General features: G+C 41.0%; 1 protein-coding gene across 1 annotated transcript in view; it reads right to left on the bottom strand.

The window, feature by feature from the left end:
• Positions 1-1,473: 1,473 nt before the first annotated feature.
• The window catches only part of SHC3 (SHC adaptor protein 3), a 70,146-nt gene continuing 54,521 nt past the window's right edge, over positions 1,474-17,098 (bottom strand). Inside the window, 8 exon segments of the mRNA XM_018563303.1 lie at positions 1,474-2,015; positions 3,434-3,720; positions 5,457-5,642; positions 6,743-6,839; positions 10,177-10,302; positions 11,383-11,409; positions 12,012-12,142; positions 12,224-12,275. Of these exon segments, the coding sequence (XP_018418805.1) occupies positions 1,887-2,015; positions 3,434-3,720; positions 5,457-5,642; positions 6,743-6,839; positions 10,177-10,302; positions 11,383-11,409; positions 12,012-12,142; positions 12,224-12,275 (1,035 nt within the window). The 3' untranslated portion in view covers positions 1,474-1,886.

Here is a 17,098-nt window from a genome sequence, read left to right as displayed (position 1 = left end):
ATACTTGTATATATATATATATATATTTCAGTCAATGTTTCCACTATCTGCTACAAGTGTCTGCTGTAAGGGCAAAAAATGGGAAGAACAACCTATAACACAGTAGTAGGGACCTTGTCACTGTGGGTGAATGGTGGGCAACTGAATAATGGTGAACCTCATATATTTTACGAAAATACAAACTGTCAAAACAAATATTCAATTCAACAAAATATTGTTACTCTGTAGTTCAGAGCTGCATGTATAATGATTAAAAAGCCAACAATTGACAAAAACATGTGACATCTGTTGTCTAAGGACAATGCTTTCTATTTTCTTCTAAAGTATTTTAAAAGACATTTAGTTGCTTAAAAAAGCAGAACACTTTTCAAAATACTTGATTTCACTTCTGATCAGTTTAAGTAGTGTTCGAGAAGACAATAAAATAAAACTTCCAAGTACAGACATTACCTTTAAACATTACTCCAAAATCTCATCCGTTTCCAACATTTTATGCAGCATGCATGAACATCAGAATGTAAATGATGGTATATGGGAAGAAATTGGTTTATATTCTACAGTACATAATGCCACCACTGAAAGGCAGCCAATGCTACATACTAATGCATATTAAGTATGAAAAAATAGCTATGCTTTTCATTCATGTCATTGTAGGAACACACATAGAAAACTATTTAGGAATGTGTACAAGAATTTGTAGATAAAAATAACCATTTAGTATTAGAGACATAAATATGCCATCAAATATATTATCATATAATATATATATATATATATATAATTACATACGGCAGTGCACCTGAAATACAATAAACCAAACATCAGACCATCTCAAGTGATGCCTCAAAAGATGCAAAGATTTTTAATACTCTTTCTTTCCAAAGATAAAATGCTTTTTGAAAAAAGTGTACAGCACTGAGTCAGTTTGTTCAGTGCAAAATTAACATTTGTAGTACAAAGGGATACAGATACCCTTTACTCCAAAGCAAGCTTAGGCAGCTGAAGGACTATGGTTCCCAGCATACCACGCTGGCGAAGAATGCTGGGAGTTGTACTTCACAACTCATGACAAGTTATATTCAAAATCCTATAAAAAATTCAAACTGATTTTTTATTAATTGCTAGACTATGTAACAGTGCATACTTATGCTGTTTCCAAACAATCACCTGTATAAAGACAACTAATTCTACCAAATGCTGGAGGGAACTCCAAAGATTTTTAAGATCTTGCAGCACTAGACAGTATTTGAATAAACCCTAACTTCTGCCTGATTGGTCTCCTCATATTGTGCTTATTAGAAAAAACTATGATCAGATAGTACAGCATTGTACTTTTTAAAGGGAACCTATTACAACAGGTGTTATTTGTCACATCCAAAGCTCCTATACAACGTTTGAGGCTCTATTTTCAGGATAAGTGCAGGTGATGCTGTACAGATCTGCCTCACCCAATTAGAACCACTGCTAATAGTTGGCCAATGGTAATCCCTAGCACTGGATGGGAGCCTCAGTTGTTACAGTTAACAGCCACCATGACATGTTTCCTTGAAATAAATATGCTACTTTCATTGTCTAGTTAAAGTACCACAATTCGTTTTCTATTAGCATTAAAACATACCAGTCTTAGTCTTTTGCCATAATCTCCAAAAATATAAATATATTTATATCTATATATACATATGTCAGTGTATATATACACACATAATATTTTCACATTAAGGGATCAGACAATTTTATAAAAATCATGGTTCAAAAAGTGCCGCATTTTGTACACACGCGGCACATTGGTTTGACCCAGAAGATCTGTGATCCTATTGCACTGACTCCTGATGATACATGTGTGGCCTCTGAATAGATACTCCAGTATAATCAAAGCGACAGTAGTATCAAGGCCTTCCTTCCACAGGCTGCTTTAGACAAAGTTCACTTCCAGAAGACACAATGGGCAGATAGTTCTGCAGGTGGTGATTGATGAGATGGCCAATGCTATCGAACACACGATCTTTTGTTCTGACCTATAGGAAAAGGATGTGAGAAGCACAAATGAATTTTCCAACATGTTATATGTCACTAACACATATTATACATGCTTTGGTATATGTATTTAGAGTATGAAGGTTCCTAGCCCAAAGGTCGTGGCCTAAAAGGTCTATGATCATGCGAGTGGCACAATAAAGTCAGCTGAGGGGCACATCACTGAAATCCAGCCAGAGGCATAACTTAGGCTATACAGCCTAAGTACAAAATCTAATTTTAGGGCCCACTTAAACACAGACATTTTAGGGTCTTTTTCAGCCATTCAATAAAGTGGCAAATGCTTCATTTTCAAGAAATAGAAAAACATATTTAAACAAAAACAAGGTATGAACATGTCAATATAATGGGGAAAAAATTATTATAACACTCACTTGTTGTCATCACTCACTGGGTGGAGGTGAAGGTCTGCCTGCATTGTGTGATTATCCTTACCTGGGAGTTACATGCAGGTTGGCTGCGAATTATCTGAGGAATTTTCTTGCACAATCACCATTGTTTGCTTTTGTTTTTTCCTGGGACTCTTTTCGTCTACATTGTTTTTTTGTTTGTGTGTACATATTTTCTATGCCTCATTTGTTTGGAGGCTCATATATGTGACTCATTTATATATGTTTCAATTTATTAGATGTGTATGATTATTAGCTAAGCACAATATTGTTTTTCACATGCTGGTTGTCCCTGTGAGAGCCATTCACCATAAGTTTAGATTGATATATTTTTCTTAGACTTCTGTTAGTGCTTTTCCCTGAATTTCCACTGTTCTCCTGGAATCAGGTACTTTTGTCTTAGGAGTTTTCAAATTCCCTAGTCCCTAGTTCAGTTCTATCAGTGTTTTTAAAGTGACACTAAACTCAGGAGTAAAATCTTAAAAATACATTCAAGTATCTTAACTATTAACAAAAATGTATCTTATTTGTGTATCACTCGGCTGTTGATCCTCAAATCAACTATGAATTGGTGCTGACACTGTCCTTCCTTCTAGAGGGTGGCTACTTATGTACCCCATGGTCCCTTTGTGTGTTGTAAAGTAGTCATCGCTCCAAGCTCACTCCCGTGATTAGTTTACTAATTTGTATTGATGTTATAGTCTATCACAGGAGCGAGCTTGGAACGGTCACTACTTTACAACACACACAGAGACCATGGGGAAGAAAATTAGCCACCCTCCAGAAGGAAGGACAGTGTCAGCACCAATTCAGAGATGATCTGAGGATGTACAGCTGAGTGATACACAAATAAGATACATGTTTTATTTTTTATACCCAATCAGGTAGGATTGTACAATAATAGCAGTCTGCCCTGTACCTGTACACATATACCAATTAACTTTCCTGTCTAGATTAAATTTACAGAACAAGGAACAAAACAACATTTACAATAATATATGGATACTTACAGTGCCTTCAGGATCTACTAGAAGAAGATGCTTGGCTTGTCCATTATGCATACCAGTTAGCACATATGAACCAGGGTTATTGATGCTTTTTCTTACAAGGAAATCTCCATCTCTTTTAAGTAGTTTCTCTGCTTCTTTCCTGCACATTTCTCCCACATACCAGGATTCTGATTTCAATTCCTCATTGATGGTTAAGATTGCTGCTCTGGATAGCAGTGGGCTGGAGCAGTCAACAGAGGCATCTTTATTTAACATCGGTTGATTCTTCAAAGCATCTTCAAATGGTTCTGTAGAATATTTAAAAGGAGAACTTAAAAATGTATTCCAAAACTGTTTTGCATTGTCAAGATAAATAGGTTTAAAATTGAATAAAGGGGAACATGCACAGTTAACCCTTTCGTTTCCAAGCCCTCCGGACCGTTTTTAACCTCAGCTGGCCACTCCATTTTCCCCATTGTTTTGATTTTCTACTGCTGCGTTGCTAGCGTTTGTAAAAGACCCCCCAAACCATATATTTTCTGAAAGCACAAGCCCAGTAGAATAAAAAGATGGTGCTACTAATTATGTAGGTCCTGCGATAATTGCGCAAATGTTTATCAAATCTATAATAAATTGATAAACATACACAATTAAATTGATAAGAACACACTAAAATTAGTATTAGTGCACAAAAAAAATATTTTTCTGACTAAATCTTAAGGATAAAACTGTATTGAGTTAATAAAGAACAAATGTTTGCTCTCAGTACAGAGGCTTCCCATTCATAACTGGTGATAGTAAAACATTTACTATCATCCAGTTATGAATGGGTAGAGGCCTCTATACTACTCATTGAGAAAATTATGAATGAACAGGAAGTAATGTAAAGCAACTGGGGACACATAGTACTATGTGTCCCTAGTTGTTTACAAACACTGGAGTGATCAGCTGATCTGATCACTCCAGTGTTGTTCTGCACAGTGGATCGGTAAATATCCGACCTGCTCGCCCACGCAAGATCACAGAGCCGCCGGCGATCTGCGATCTGCCGGTGGCTCTGATCTCCTCCTGATGTGCAGCGCTCCCTCCTCCGGTCCCCCGCCCATACAGGCATTTCAAGAGTTAAAGGGATATTAAAGTCTAAAGTTTTTAAGCCATTTCAAATGCTAAATAAATCATATACAATAGATGCTCTTTGATGTTTAAAAGTTTTAGTTTCCTAGAGAATCAGCTGGTCCCCTGAACACTGGTCCTGACTTCCTGTTTAGGGTGGCTCCTTTACCTTGCAGGGTCCTATGGAGCCACCCTTGTGTATAATTAAGCTGTGTGTCTCCACAACCACGAAGGCTCAGCAAGGCAAGACACTCCCCTCCCTTCCTGCTCTCCTTCTCTTTCCTTCCTCCTCCCCTCTACAACTAGATAGAAAGCTGTTCGAGACTGCTCAATCCCTTGTAATTTTGTACTGGACAAGAAGTTAAGGGAAGAGGAGCATTGGAGCCAGCTGTTCAGAAACATGATGAGTGCTTGGGTAAAAATATAAAGAAATACTTTGCTGTGTATCTATTTGATCTAGATTCATTATTGAAAAAAGTATGTCAAGCTAAAACTCTTTTCTTAGTTTAGGATAGAGTGGGAAAGAGTTAGAATCCCTGAAGATTTCCCTTACGTCCAGTCTGTCCATTGTTACTGGGAAAGAAAGCTAGAAACAAAAATCTCTCTAACGGAGCATTGGATATCAGTAAAAACCCAACCGTAGTTCTAATCCTTCCCCACTCTACCTAAAACAGGGTTGGGGAACCTCCAGCTGTGGTGAAACTACAAATCCCATGAAGTATCTGTCTCTGGGAGTCATGCCTGTGAGAATCTTGGAATGGCTCATGGGATTTATAGTTTCACCACAGCTGGAGGGCCAGAGGTTCCCCACCCTGACCTAAAAGAAAAAAAATGTTTTATTGACATACACTTTAACTTTCATTTGTGACTGAAACATATATTTAATCTCCAGCAACCCTTCATCTACACAGAAGCATTTTGAGTGTCTTACTCATGTCAAACAGATCTTTTCTTGGGCTGAAGTCCCTGCAGCTGTCAACAGATCCACAGAATGCAGAATCCATGCTCCTTTGAAGTGCCCCCAGCGCCTTCTTATTGATGTGCTGAGTATTCACATATGTGGGTGCATTGCTTGCTGATGACTTTCCTTCTGGAACGCTGTAAATGTCTAAAGAAGCTAAAACACAATTAAAAGCATTTTATTAGTATCATATCAGTAGTCTAGGAAGTTAAAGGTTTCAATTAAAAACATGTACTAGTTCAATCTTATTTAAACACTCAACATCAAATATAAATTGGTTGTGGGTGCAAGTTCAATTAACAGGTAGCACCGAAGTGAGAACATTTAGAACATAGTAAGAGCTTGCTTATAAATGAACACAGCTGAGTATTTATGGGTTAAACCATACTCCCAAAGAACTGTGCAAAAGAAAACGGCAACCTCACTCCTCAATTTATAACTAGCTTTTAAAGTACAGTGCACATAGAAGGGCTTTACACAGTACAAACACAAACATTTCCCAGCACACTCACCAGCTAGCCTGCAAAAAAAAAGCTTATGTTGTCTTACAAATTGGTTGCAGTTATGCCTGGTGGTAGCCCATTCCTCCTTAAAGGCACAGGGACACACCAGAAGCCCAGCACAACAATTTGTTTTTGTACTATGTAAAGCCTTTCCATGTGCACCTTACTTTTAAAACTAGTTATACATTGTTTGTCATTTGCTTCACTTGTTAGACTTGGTGTTGGGACACACTGGGGGCTTCAGTTGCCATTGAGATGTGCTAGGATTTTTTAGTGTCTTTGTGCTGGGAAATTTTTGTGTTAGAAAATTGACTGATTCTGACTTATGCCAAATATGTTGCAGAAGTATCATACTAGTGCATCTAAAATGTAATAAAGTATTTCATTGTACCTTCCATGCAAGATTCATTATAAGTAGGGATGCACTGATATTGATACTAGTATTGGTATCGGTGCTGATACAGAGTATTTCGGCGAGTACCTGGTGATAAGGGAGCTAATTGTACAGTGGAAGCAGGCAGGTAGGGGGGCACATTGAGGAACCTGGCCTTGGGGCAGCAGAGAGAGTAAATCTGGACCTGGGTAGCCCCACTGCAAGTATTGAGTTTTCTTCTGCCTGATGTTCTTTAATATAATATTTTCAGTGCATTCTTCAAATCAAAATAAGATCCAGCCATAGATAAAAGTACTTCATAATAACAGAAAGAAACAAAACATTAGCAATTAAGTTTGTTAAAGCCACATATTTCTTACCTTGCCTTTTTATAGCTTGTTGAAGGGCTTCATTAGGTTTTTCAACCAGATGACGACCTTGGTAATACGACTGTTCTATTCCAGAAGAGGTCAAAAGCTAATTTAAACACAAAAGACTTCCTGTGAGTTTTCATCTTGTCTATCGTTAACAAAAAAGCTGATTGTTCAACCCTGCCTGGACCTGTGAGTGGGAGCTTGTACAAAGAGGCAGACGTAACACATTATTATCAAAAAAACATGAGTGAATAATCTAAAATCATTCTACTTACTTTTTTTTTTTTTAAGTTTTGAATACTGCATATTAAACCTCTCTCCTCATACAAGCCAGCCCAGCACACCAAGCACATAGGCTGGTTTCCATAAAGCAAGAGGGATAACTGTGATTTAGATACCAGCTATTAGTACTAGTTACTAGGCAAATACGTCAGAAATAGCTCCTGGTGTGCCAGGGTGTGGGGCCCATGGAATGGCCAGAAGATTGGTAGTGAACTGATCTGAGCAGCTACCATTTTTGTTTTTAAGACTGGTAAGTATTCACATATATCCAGTGACCACAAATCAGTCCATTCAGAGGAGACCTTAAACCTGTCAGCACTACAGAATCCCACTACTTGTCAAAATGCCCTGATGTTTGCGCTATGTTTTTTTTTTCACTTAGCTTCGGCGCGGGAGAGCAGCGGCGAGTCAGCGCTGGTCCGGTGGGAGGAGCTCCAGGTGGGGTCCTAATTTAGCTGGCCGGCGACTGCCTGAGGATCCCGACACGCACCTCAGGCAGTCGCCGGCCAGCTAAATTAGGACCCCACCTGGAGCTCCTCCCACCGGACCAGCGCTGACTCGCCGCTGCTCTCCCGCGCCGAAGGTAAGTGAAAAAAAAATAGCGCAAACATCGGGGCATTTTGACAAGTACAAGTACTTGTCAAAATGCCCTGTTTTTACAGGGGGTCAGGGAGGGGGGAGTGGGGGGGGCGCTAAAATGCACCTTGCCTGGTACCGGCCCTGCTTGCCTAGCACCGGCCCTGCTTGCCGCACAGCTGCCAGTACATGCGCGGGCGGCTGTGCGGCAGGGAAGGAGTGGCACTCTCTCGGGGGGCCCTCTTCCTCCTCGCTGACCCCCACCCCAAGTGGCGGAGCGCCAGGGCCCGGTCGCAATGCAACCGCTGCGACCCTGGTAGTTCTGCCAGTGCATATATATCATATTGATACAGTGCAGAAACAGTAAACATGAGCACTGAAACAACGTTAAAACCTTCAGAAATACCTGTTTTCTTCACAACTTAAAGGCTCAAGAAAAACTAAAGTGATCAAATGAATCTGTAGGCAGAGCCTGGTAGACTGAAGCATCCCAATGGCTTCTTATCTCTAGCAATATGTCTCCCCCAAATAGTTCCTGACACCACCCACCTTGGAGCTTCACAACTCCTGCTGCCCACCTGTCTGAAGGCCTAGGCACTTGATCACATGAGCTCTCATGAAAGATGAAGCTAAGCATTAGCCACTCTGAAATCCTATCCTACTCTTCCATAGAGATCACAAGACCAAGCTCCTTGGCCATAATACATGTGGCCACAACTACAGGGAGCCTGAAGCAGTATGTTCTCCATGAAAGGTAAGAATTTCAGCTCTTTTGTTACTCTTTATTTATCCATCCCAGGAAGACTGCTAACATTTGTTTAAAGGTCTACTTTAACTTTCCAGAATTTATGTAAAAACTGTAAATTCTTTTTCTTCGAGTCCATTGGGGGACACGTGAATTTAGAAATTCTATTATAGTCGGAACATCTAATAGAAATCCAAAAGCAGTCCAACTGATAGACCCAAAAAATGTGAGGACTATAGCATAGCTTCTCTAGGGGTAGACTGTGAGGACTCTGAATTTTAATATGCCAAGGATGGCGCAGGAGCAAACTTAGAGCCTCTGCAAGGCTCTAGTAAATTGGGTACAAACAGACAAAAAGACCCAAGTGGGAGCAGAGGTCTTTGTATCCATGGGGTGGCCTATGCCTTGCCCAACAGAGCTGAAGAAGCTTTCAATAAGGGTGACCTTATAATAATAGGGGGCCCAGGTTCTAGATTACAGGTGGCAGCTCCTTTTAGAAATACTGGGTAAATACCCCTGAACCAGTAAGAGAGTATTATGGGCTGAGGCCACCCTTTGTAGCAGGACTGTCCTCTGTGCATTTTACAATATATGTTGTACAACATAGCAGAGAACGGGAGGTTGAATGATCTATGTGGTGCTTCAGGAGCAGCAGTGGGATGGTGATTGCCCTAGTATGAATGATAAGAGAAGGAGAAGAAACATGTGTGCCACACTCCACCTAGTGGACAACAATTTCCACAGTCTTAACTGTTATGGTGCTAAGATGGCAGGGACAGAAATTTTAAAATGGTGTCCAATGGTACAAACTGTGAGGTAGTTGCCAGTGCTTTAGCCGGAAATAAAGCTTCAGTCCATAAATAAAGGAAAAAAATAAAGAAAAAAACAAGCCTAGCAAACCAAAAAAAAAAGGAGATTTTTTCCAGCAGAGCTGAAGAAAAAGGGTCCAACCTCCTAGGATACTAGCAAAAAAGGCATGCATGTCCCACTCTCCTGTAGGTGCCAGTATAACCCCCAACTGTAATAGAATTTTTAAATTCCTGTGTCTCTATATGGATGATAAAGAAAAGTTGATATATGAAATTAGTTATGGCCATATAATCCTAGATGTTCACTTGTGACAGGATCAATTAGTGTACTGCTAACAAGAATCAAGCAGTGTAGGAGTTCAAAAATAAATGACATTGAGAATGTTCGGATGTAACAAACATCTGAATCATCACTTGCAAATAATATTCTCCATGCAAGAAAATCAATGTAACCAAGGAAGGAAGGAGCATAAGACCAAAATGCTATTTCTATTGCTGAAAAGCTATGAAGACCAGAGGTAAAGAAGTCAGTGGTGAGATTTCTAAAGTTTCTTTACATGGCCAAATCTAACAAACCACCTTTGCCCACTATTTGAGCGAAATGAAACAGAGCTCTGATATGTCTCATTAGCTCTTACAGGCAGTGCACCAGTCCTGTTTCAGAAGTTGTGTTGCTGATGCAATTGCATACAACTACTTTTTTTTACTGAAGCTTCCTCTTCATGGACCATTTACAAATCATCGGTGACTCTGCATGTGCCTCCAAGCAACAATGTAAGGTCTCCCAAAGTTATTCACATAGATAGTCAATAACCCAGGGATGATCTGGACTATAGGTTTAAAACTGAAATCTAAATAATTGTTTCAGTCTAGCTGTCCCACTGATTGAAAGCTACTTGTTTAGCATAACATGTGCAATGTTGTATTTGATTTTTTAATTGACAGGAAAGCCAATACATTTTAAAAGAAATACATGAGATCTCAATGGACTACAAAAATAAACCAACTTTAAAAATGTTAATTTATACCTGATTATTGTCTCCTTGGTTTGTATGCTGAGCTTTTAACCTCTCATCAATAATACCTCCTGGAGGGGGCAATTTGTTTGGAATACTGTTGTAATATTGAGGTTCTGTTGTTTGCTTTTCACTCACCTCATAGTTCTAGCCGACCTGTGACAATGAGACTGTCACAGGTCGGCTCAGTAGATCGGGAAGTGAGCGAACACATACCGGCGTTCGCTCACTTCTCGATCCTGTCACAGCAGGGAGATGTGACAGGGGAGGGACTGGATTCCCCCTTCCCCGCTCCGATCCTCCAGCGCTGACTGGCGGATCGGACGGGGGAGGGGGCAGGTACAGCTGGCTTTGCCTCTAGATAGGCAGAGCCAGCTGTCACTCACGCAGCTCGGCGGATCCAGACATAATTGTCGGGATCCGTTTCAGCTGCGGCGTCTCAGTATACCGCGAGCTGTAGCTCGCGGTATACTGAGCCTAGGGTGACAGGAGGACGCTAGTTTGTGTCCTCCCGTTACCCTTAGGAGAACTATGGGGAAAAGCCCTAACACCATAGTTCTCCTTTAAGAATAGTTTCACAAAATGATTTAGTGCAACAAACAATATAGAAACCAGTCAAGTAATGGCTTTAGCAATTTAACATAGACTAAAGAAAGCAGATCAGTTATTGGTTGCTTACACTGCACACTACTACAATTGGTATTTTATTTAAAACAACCATATGTGTTGTTTAGATTCTGGCATATATTGAGAACAATTTCTATTCTACTTAAAATAAACACTACAAAAGTTCCATGCATATGAAAATTGTATGTGCTTGCTTGTGGTGTTGGCCCTCACTTCCCCTAATTGGGCCTAGTTGGCCCTCACTTCTCTGATTTCCTGATCTTCATACTTGTATTTTCAGAAGCAGTTTAGCAGTAGCAGCTTTTAAATTAATGTTAATCATGACTGGTTTGTGTAAACATGTTAAAGAAGCTGGTTGCTCTAAACAACCAAATAGGGAACTTATTCCCACACTGGTCAGTGACAATGGGGAGTTCATGAATAATGTTCAGGCAGTCCTAGCCTGACACAAGAGAAAGCCCCTGTGTGGGTGTTTTGAGCAACCCATGAATCCACTTTACAGGTTGAGATAAATCTCCAACATAACTGGATTGCCTTTTCCCCATGACCTATGGACATATTTATTTCACTGCACTGGAGGCCAATGTAAACAGACCATAATTCCTGATCTACTGAATGCTGCAAAATCAGTAATTCCATTATACTGGAAAACTGCTTCCACTTCCTTGATCAAATTATGGTTTCAAAGAGTAAACTACATAAAGATGATAGATGAAATCATCCACACCTTGACAAACACTCCACTGAAATACAAGAAGATGTGGTCAACCAGATTGACTTTAAAAACTCCAATGCATACATTATTGTGACTGTACCCCATGCCTTGTTATCTAATCTCTTGCACTGTCTCAAGAACATTATATTTAATTTCAACCATGATGCAAATTTGTGATGTATATTATATTTTACAACCCTCACCTGCTGTATGTGTGCCCTTTATCACACGTCTCCCAAATTATCCCTTTCCATGGCAATATATGCATCCACTTCAATGCATATTCTTTTACTGGCTTGTAACTTTCGCAGATGTAAGGCATACTGTTATACCATGACTATGCAAGTACTGTAAATGTGATTCAATTATTAAAAGGAAAAAAAAAACCAAAAAGATGAATGTATATGACCACTGTAAGATTCTGGTTTGACTAACACAGACAGCCATTGATACAATGATTACAAATGCATTGCACAAAAAGATCAATATCATAAAAGGAATCTACTCACCTGTCAGGGAATGCTGGAATCTTAGATGGGCACTGCAGATACTGCTTGAAGCGGAGTTCAAAAGCTTGGCCTATAGTGCTGATAACATCTTGTGCTAGCCCATCACTGCATTCCAGTATATGGCAAGCTGGGGTAAAAGACAGAAATAAAAAGATAAGTTCCTGTCCACTATATATAAATGTAGAAGACTACTGTTTATGAGACTTACCTCGACGATTAACAGGATCTTTTGCTACGTATGCAACATAGTCAGTTGCATCCTAAGTAGAGAACACAAAATAAGTCTTACTATAAAAGTATGCATTTAGTACGATATGTAAACAGACTTGTGTCAAGGGAGACGAGATGCATTTGATGTTTGAATATTGCTTGAGTATACTTGAACATAGCAAATCAATTAAATGCAATGATAGGTAGTGCCCACAAGGTGGCAATGTTTTCATTCATGGTTCCAAGTAATGAAAACTGATGAAATATATACCGTATATATACATTGTTTCCTGTTTTTACTTCCCATAGGAACCAACAATTGAGGATGTTTTGGTCAGAAAAAGTAGTATCTAGTAAGGATGAGCGTATCTGTCCATATTTGATTTGTGTGGGGTTCTTCAAATCCTGCTTCTCGGCCTTTTGGCTAAGATCAAGTGTAGTATATGTTCTTATCAGTTTTCGGTGGGGAAAAGAACCGTCCTTGCGGGGGATGGTTACTTAGTACTCGCTGGAGTGAAAGAGCGTGTGGGGCGGCTTCCTGTGAGAAGGGAACCGCTCAGTACATGGCTTTCTGACTGAACGGATGCGAAGCTTGGTCTGGCTCGAGGGTTCGGGGGGGCAGAAGCCCGTGGTGTTGTGCCCCCTGGGGGTGGCGTCCCAGGGGTGCTCAGAAAGTCACTTGGGTATGGGACCCCACATGACTCACTGTAGCACTCGGTCACACACCATATTGCTTTTTCTGCACAACGCCTCTTGGACAGGCCTTATGGCTAGTCCGGGGCAATATTTTTGCACTCCGGCCCCTAAGGCCTGTCAGCGTGGTGCACTGGCACTTTAGATTTATTTAAGCACTATATGCACGATTGGCACTTTTTTATTTTCGATTTGACCCACAGATGCGAAAGGTGCAGGTTTCTTCGGGGCCTATTCCTGACGCTGGGAGGAGATTCTGTGCCTCGTAGGGGGTTCTCTGTCTCCTCCCACCCAGGAAGGGGGTCTCTCTTCGGGAGAGCCCCCTTGCCAAGTACTGTGGGGGACCTGTTTCGGCAGGTCCCCAAAGGAAATGGACCATCGGCCTTCGGGTTGGTGGTCCAAAGTATCTCAACCCCTGTCAGGAGCCTTGCGCCCCGGGGGGTCGGGAAGTAGGTCCCTTCTTTGGAAGGACCTTGCACCCTTGTGCACGTTTTTGTGTGCTGTGATTTCACGGTTCACTTTTTTTGTTCACAGGGGGAAGTTTGTTTAGATGCACGTCCACGGGCTTCAAAGAAAAAAGAAAAAAAAAAATCCTGCATGGTATCTGCAAAACCTAAATTTGGTTATTAACCCTATTGAACTCAATGGTGGGGGAAATATTAATACTACATTCTGTCAATCTGCTAGACTAATAGGCAAGCTATTGTCAAAAAAGGGCATTGTGATCTGGGCACTGCCTTGGGGAACATTTAATAAAGCAAACAACAAAAAATACCATACAGTGGGTCCTTTTATTGTGACTTTAAGGGTGATTTGGAAAAAACATTAATCTTTAAATTAAAATGCTTGGGAGATACCTTTAAGCTACGGTATATGTGGTGTTATGGAACAGTACAGTTTACATGGACAGCATCAGCTATGACGTATTCTACCATCACATTTTTTTAAACTTTTACATTTAATTGGCTTAAATACAGCAACAGCACCGCAATCTGATTCATTTCAACAAATGTTTTTTTCTGGTATGTGTTTCATAGAAATTGGCTAATTAAAGGACAGTATGAGAGCACTTGATAAAACAGCAAATAGAAAGAAACAAGGCAGTTTTATCTTGCGTAACAAAAACATGGAAGCTCTGGCCTGGACACCCAATTGTCCATGGGCTCCTCTTCTCTGACAGTGTCCGCATCAGTCCTGTAGTCAGCAATCATTTGGGTTCTGGCGCTGCCTGTGAGTTCTGCCTGCAGCTGGGCCTGGTCACTATCACTTAAAAAAATGGCACTGAGGCAGCCATGTCTGCTCCTCCTTTCAAGGGTCAGAGGCACATTAATCATCAGAAAGGATCCTGCCACCATCAGGAAATGCAGCAAAGAGATTTTTATGCTGCACGTCCTCAAAGTGCCACATTTTGAGCACTTTCTGGGATGGTGGAAGGAGATCAGCCATTGTAACTTTATATTAAGGATCTAATAGAGTGGCCATCAAATAGTGGTTCCTCTCTTTGATGACCCAAATCCTGGGGTCCTTGCACAGGCATTTGAGTATAAAAGACTCCACTCGCCATAAATTGCCTACAGCAGAGGATCCCGAGTCCTGTGTAGCTGAGGACAACACTGTCCTTAACACTCTCAGCCCACTCATGTACAATTCCTGGGGTTTGGGAGGGGTGAAATGCCCCCCTTGAAGCCCGTCCCATTTCTTTCCTCCTCCAGCAACCCAACACCCACCGCTCCCATGAGTCTGTCATCGTACCAAAATTGCACAGGTATTATTGGCAGGCTGCTGTAGGTGCTTTCTCTGCAGCATGGTCAACACTGAGTTCTAGCACATAGGGATTTCACAGATGAGGCACTTGGCAAGCAGCTGATGTTGACATGCATTTCTCCCAGGAAAACACTGGCTGTGTATGACTGCTTAAAGTAGCAACAAGTCCTTCTGGACTGACAAAGGATCTCCTGGAAGCCAGGATACTTCTGTGCCAGGCAAGGTCCATGTGTGATTTTTCCCTGGAAAAGGGCAGCCAGAAGGTTACTGTTATCACACATGACCTTGCCTGGCTAAAGATGGCGGTGGGCCAGACACCTCTTAGTCTGGGCCTGGAAAGCTGCCAGCAGCTCTTGCCCAGTGTGGCACCGGGCATATAAACTGCCACACCGCATGGAAGCGCTTTGCCTGGGATATTGCATATTCTCTGGGGTGCTAGGGGTGATGTAGGGATATCATGCAGGTTCTGAGGAGTTGGGGGATGAGGCCAATAAGCAGGAGAAAATACAGGTGACTGCGCTGTCACCATTAGACAAAACATGTGAAGAACCACCAGCTATAGCAGTGTGCCCAAACCTGCATCCTTCCTAGCTGCCACAAGACTGACCCATTGTACTGTGAAGGATATGTAGTGTCACTGCCCATGCATACTGTACCATGTGTCTATGGTCATGTATATCCTACCTCTCACAGCGTGTTCCAGAGACACAGACACATTATATTCCACATACGTGGGAAAATAATGGTAGCTGATTTCACAAGCTGGAATGGGAGCAGCTACAAAGCCAGCAGTGTTGCCAAGCTGCAATTAAGATTTGGGACATAGGGGTGAGTTGGGGGCATTTTTTACTTCTGGTCATCGGAAAGAATGCTTCTACAGATCGCATCGTGCATGTAGGAGAATTTGCCAGAAATTTAAGTCTTCGATTTACCCGCCTCAGTGTGGGCCTATGATCATCTTCCCCACTTGACGTGGTGTTTCCTAATCACTTGTGAGACTTCCTTCCTGTTGGTAGAGGTTGGACCAGATGCAGCAAGAGAAATTTGAGGTAGTTGAGGTAGGGAGAGATGCAGAAATTGATAACAAGGAGAAGGAGTGCAGGCCTTTTGTTACCAACTTGTCTCATTGGGGTGCTGATCCCAATGAGCTCTGTGGTGCAGAGTCATGTGTTTTCCTCACACTGATAAATGGTTGCTGGGAACCTACTCTTTATAGTAAGGGAGCTGGTACATAATAAATCCCCCATTATCAGCTCTTGTAATCCAGCTGACCTAAGATCAAAGGCCATGCAGTGCATTATGTTTACAAATAATTTGGGATCACCAATCTTGAACATGCAGGATTTGCCTCGAGCCCATGAAAGCGGTGAACATAAACCTCATCTCTAGTAACTAGCAATATGCACACTTATTTTCAAATCTAGTGAAGCAGCCACCTGAAAATATTTCGATTACCCTGAATATAGGCATGTAGATTTGTACAGTCTGTGAAGACTTCTGTGAATCACTACTGCCTGGATTCCATCATTATTTGACAATCACAAAGATGTACATGCAAATATTTGCAAACTGATGACTTTCCCCTTTCATTCATAACAATTGCTTGTGGCAAAAGCATGTAAAAAAAGTGTAATTAAAAATTCAATAGAAGCCATGGGACCAGATAGCATGCAAAATATTCTTCCAGGTACAGAAAAGTAGTGTGCATATTGCTTCAGATCATTTGGTTGTCTTAAAGTAAACCTGTCACAAATAAAATCAATTCAAAGTGAGCATTTTGAAGTCAAAATTCATAAGCAGAGGTTACATTCAATTAAATAATTTTTTCAAAACAATTAGTAGATCCAGAGATGCATGCAGCTTACATTTTAGGCCTCATTCACACGGGGCTCACAGGGGGCATACAAGTCCATGCGGCATGCAGCTCCATACACGGCCAATCCCCGGAGGGACAGGTGCTGCGTGTGATTGCGCGCAGAAGCCTGTTCTTCCCTATGGGAGGACACAATCGTACGCTGTCATAGGCACACCCGAAATGCACATCCGTGCTGGTCCGAGTGTGAGCAATTGGATGCAGACAAAGCAAAGGTCAACTTCTATATGACATTTTTGGATTTGACTACAATGTTTCAGTAATTTAGCTCCCTGCACATTTGGATATACTTGTAACTCTGACATATGACTTTAGCTTTTGCTAAAGGTAATCTCTGCTTATATATTTTTTATCTTATGCTCAGATTGTTCAAGCTTCTGGTAATTTTTTTTTATAAAAAGGGAAAACAGAAAAGATCATTCTTACAATGGAAAATCACTAAACAATTCCAGTTCCATAGATCAATATTTCTGACACATATATCAACACTGAATAAATAAATAATGAATAAACTCTTTCTTGTCAGGGTACCAAATAAAATCC

This window comes from Nanorana parkeri, unplaced genomic scaffold (genome assembly GCF_000935625.1).
Source record: "Nanorana parkeri isolate BGI_ZX_2015 unplaced genomic scaffold, ASM93562v1 scaffold651, whole genome shotgun sequence".
Classification (NCBI taxonomy): Eukaryota; Metazoa; Chordata; class Amphibia; order Anura; family Dicroglossidae; genus Nanorana; species Nanorana parkeri.
The sequence above is the reverse complement of the archived record's forward strand: the minus strand, read 5'-3'. Positions and strand labels throughout refer to the sequence as shown.